Raw genomic sequence first — 2,447 nt, 5'->3', positions numbered from 1 at the left:
AAGAGAACATTTATCTACATGTTTAAGACAGAATGATTTAACATTTATGATTTCCCAACGACCAGAACAGAACAAATCAGATTCTGCGTCCGATCCAACAGAAAATGGAGCCTCAGAGGCGGCGGCGTTTAGCGCTCATTGAGAGTCAATGGGGATGGTTTCCTGGAGGGGGCAGCGTAACTCCGACTGATAGAGCCCAGGTCTATGTTAGTCAGATTACGCAGCAATTCAGCAGCAATTTGATGGGTCTGACAGGAAGAGACGTGGTTAGAACATCCGCTTTGGAGGAAAATACTAAATCAAATCTGTTAATCTGAGGAGAAAGAGTTAGTCTGGAGTCGCTCATCGCGTTTATAGCAAACAGGACAGACTGGAGCAAAAACATTAAAACAGAAACTTTCCCCATGATGGGAGATCAGGAGGACAGAAACGGATAAAGTAGAGATCCTCCAGAATCAGGAGGAGCAGACAGAGCAGCTCAGCGCAGCGGATCTCTAACTTCTCTCTGAGAATCACCTCTCTGTCGCCATGGAAACCGTCCCACACCGTTTATTGCTGCGTTTTTAGTTTCTTTAGGCGTAGATCTCATTATGTTTTTAATAGATGAACATTCTCTATCTGTTCTGGTTCTAGATGCTGCACAGACTCGTTAAGTAGAGCTTTGCTTTATAGAATGCAGTGGTGGACTTTATTTAACAACATCTGACCGGAACAATAATCTGTTCCAGTCAGATGTGGGAAATAGTTTTAGTGTTTGAAGCACAGAGACAGAAGGTTCTGCATAGATCTGCTCATCCTGACTAGTCGGAGCTTCTCTATACGCAGTCAGTGAGACGTGGAGAAAAAACTCGGATTGGAGGTTAGAGAGTCGGACGCAGCCGGTGTGATCAGAGCTTCACTGGCTTTACTTCTGTCGCCGCCTGGTTGATGTGTTAAAGGCAAATGAATGAATAACCGTCAGTATTTCCCAAACAGTCATTAACACACAAAAAAAAACATTGAACTAAAGCATCAGGTGATTGAAGGATCAGGTCCTTAAGAAGTCCATCCACACCCGCTGGAGGAAGCTGGAGTCTTTGGATGACCTCAGGATGAAGGGGGAGGGGCGGCCTAGTGGTTATGGACTCCAGAGGTTCTGAGATTAAGCCCCGCCCCCACAGACTGCCACTCCAATGTGAAATCAATAAAGTTCAACCATCCTATAAATCATCGTGCCGTTATAAACTCACCAGCTGTTTGCAAATCGTCTTTTCTGAACAGATCCAATCAGAAGCGTCCCTTTAGTGAGAAGGCGGAGCTCCGCTAGCAGCTCTAGCGTTGGTCAGACAGGAGATGATCGGTAGCTGAACGCTGATGGACCATAAATCACTGAAATGATTCATTGATGGTTGGTCTGGATAAACTGCAGCCTCGCTCCGCTCTGATCTCTACAGTCTGGCGTTTTATAAACCATGCTGGGAAGGTTGGTTTCCATGGTTTCCCTAAAACGCCTCCATGTTTATCCGGGTTATCTCTGGAGATCAGAACCTTCTTGGTTTATTGTGGCCGAAGCTAAAAGTTGCCCCAAAGTGAATCTATTGATGATTTAATCTCTTAGTTAGTGGAACTAAAAATCTCTGCAGTAAGGAAAAGGTCTTCTGCTCTGAAAGCCGCCGCTCTGCGGAACCAAAGCCTGAAGGTCGAAGCGGCGCAGCGGCGTGGCGTCGCGTCAAACCGTGATGTAGTGCTGTCGCAGTTTGGCCACCAGGAACTCGTGGGTTAAATTATGTCTGGTGATGATCCCAACGATCTGAAACAAAGACGGAACGTTTGAGACACGACAAACACGCCGTCGCCGCCGCCAGTTTGGGAGGAAACTTACTTCTCCTACAGCATTCACCACCGGCAGGTGGCGCAGGCCCATGGTTCTGAACAGGTTGAAGACCTGGGAGATGCGGGTGTTTGGCGACACGGTGTACGGGCTGGTGTTCATGTAGGGCGTGACGTCCTGGCAACGGAGGGAAATCAGAATGAAAGTGGATTCTTAGCAGTTATTCCCTGGGGGGGGGGGGGATCAGATCGTACCACGATCATCCGGGGGTTGAGCAGCGCCAGGTCCACCTCGTGGATGTCTGGGTAACGAGGGTAATCCTCGGTCATCTCGGAGAAGGACAGCCTGGGCTGAGTGGCGCTCTGCATCAGGAGGAGACTTCAGGGATTAGAAACCATCAAAGGAGAAAATCTGACATTTGAACGTCTGACTTACCGACTGGTTCTCGGCGTAGCAGACGCCTCGGATGAGCAGGCTGACCAGCTGGGAGCGCAGGATGAGGCCGTGGAAGGTGAGCGGCCTGAACTGCTCCTCCATGGTCCACTCCTCGCTGGGAGACTGGTCTGGGCAGAGGTTGGGGTAGGGAGCGTGCCTGAAACCAGACGGAAAGGAAACCTGAGGAAACCAGACGGAAAGG

At 49.2% G+C, this 2,447-nt stretch overlaps 1 protein-coding gene across 1 annotated transcript in view; it reads right to left on the bottom strand.

The window, feature by feature from the left end:
• Window positions 1–6: 6 nt before the first annotated feature.
• The window catches only part of clcn6 (chloride channel, voltage-sensitive 6), a 31,917-nt gene continuing 29,476 nt past the window's right edge, over window positions 7–2,447 (bottom strand). Inside the window, exons 20-23 of the mRNA XM_015399695.1 lie at window positions 2,246–2,402; window positions 2,065–2,172; window positions 1,862–1,987; window positions 7–1,789 (exon numbers count right to left, since the gene is read on the bottom strand). Coding sequence (XP_015255181.1) covers window positions 1,709–1,789; window positions 1,862–1,987; window positions 2,065–2,172; window positions 2,246–2,402 — 472 coding nt within the window. The 3' untranslated portion in view covers window positions 7–1,708. The remainder of the gene's footprint in view (window positions 1,790–1,861; window positions 1,988–2,064; window positions 2,173–2,245; window positions 2,403–2,447) is intronic.

Source organism: Cyprinodon variegatus, unplaced genomic scaffold (genome assembly GCF_000732505.1).
Source record: "Cyprinodon variegatus isolate N-32 unplaced genomic scaffold, C_variegatus-1.0 Scaffold1039, whole genome shotgun sequence".
Classification (NCBI taxonomy): domain Eukaryota; kingdom Metazoa; phylum Chordata; class Actinopteri; order Cyprinodontiformes; family Cyprinodontidae; genus Cyprinodon; species Cyprinodon variegatus.
This window is presented reverse-complemented; position numbering and strand designations above follow the sequence as displayed.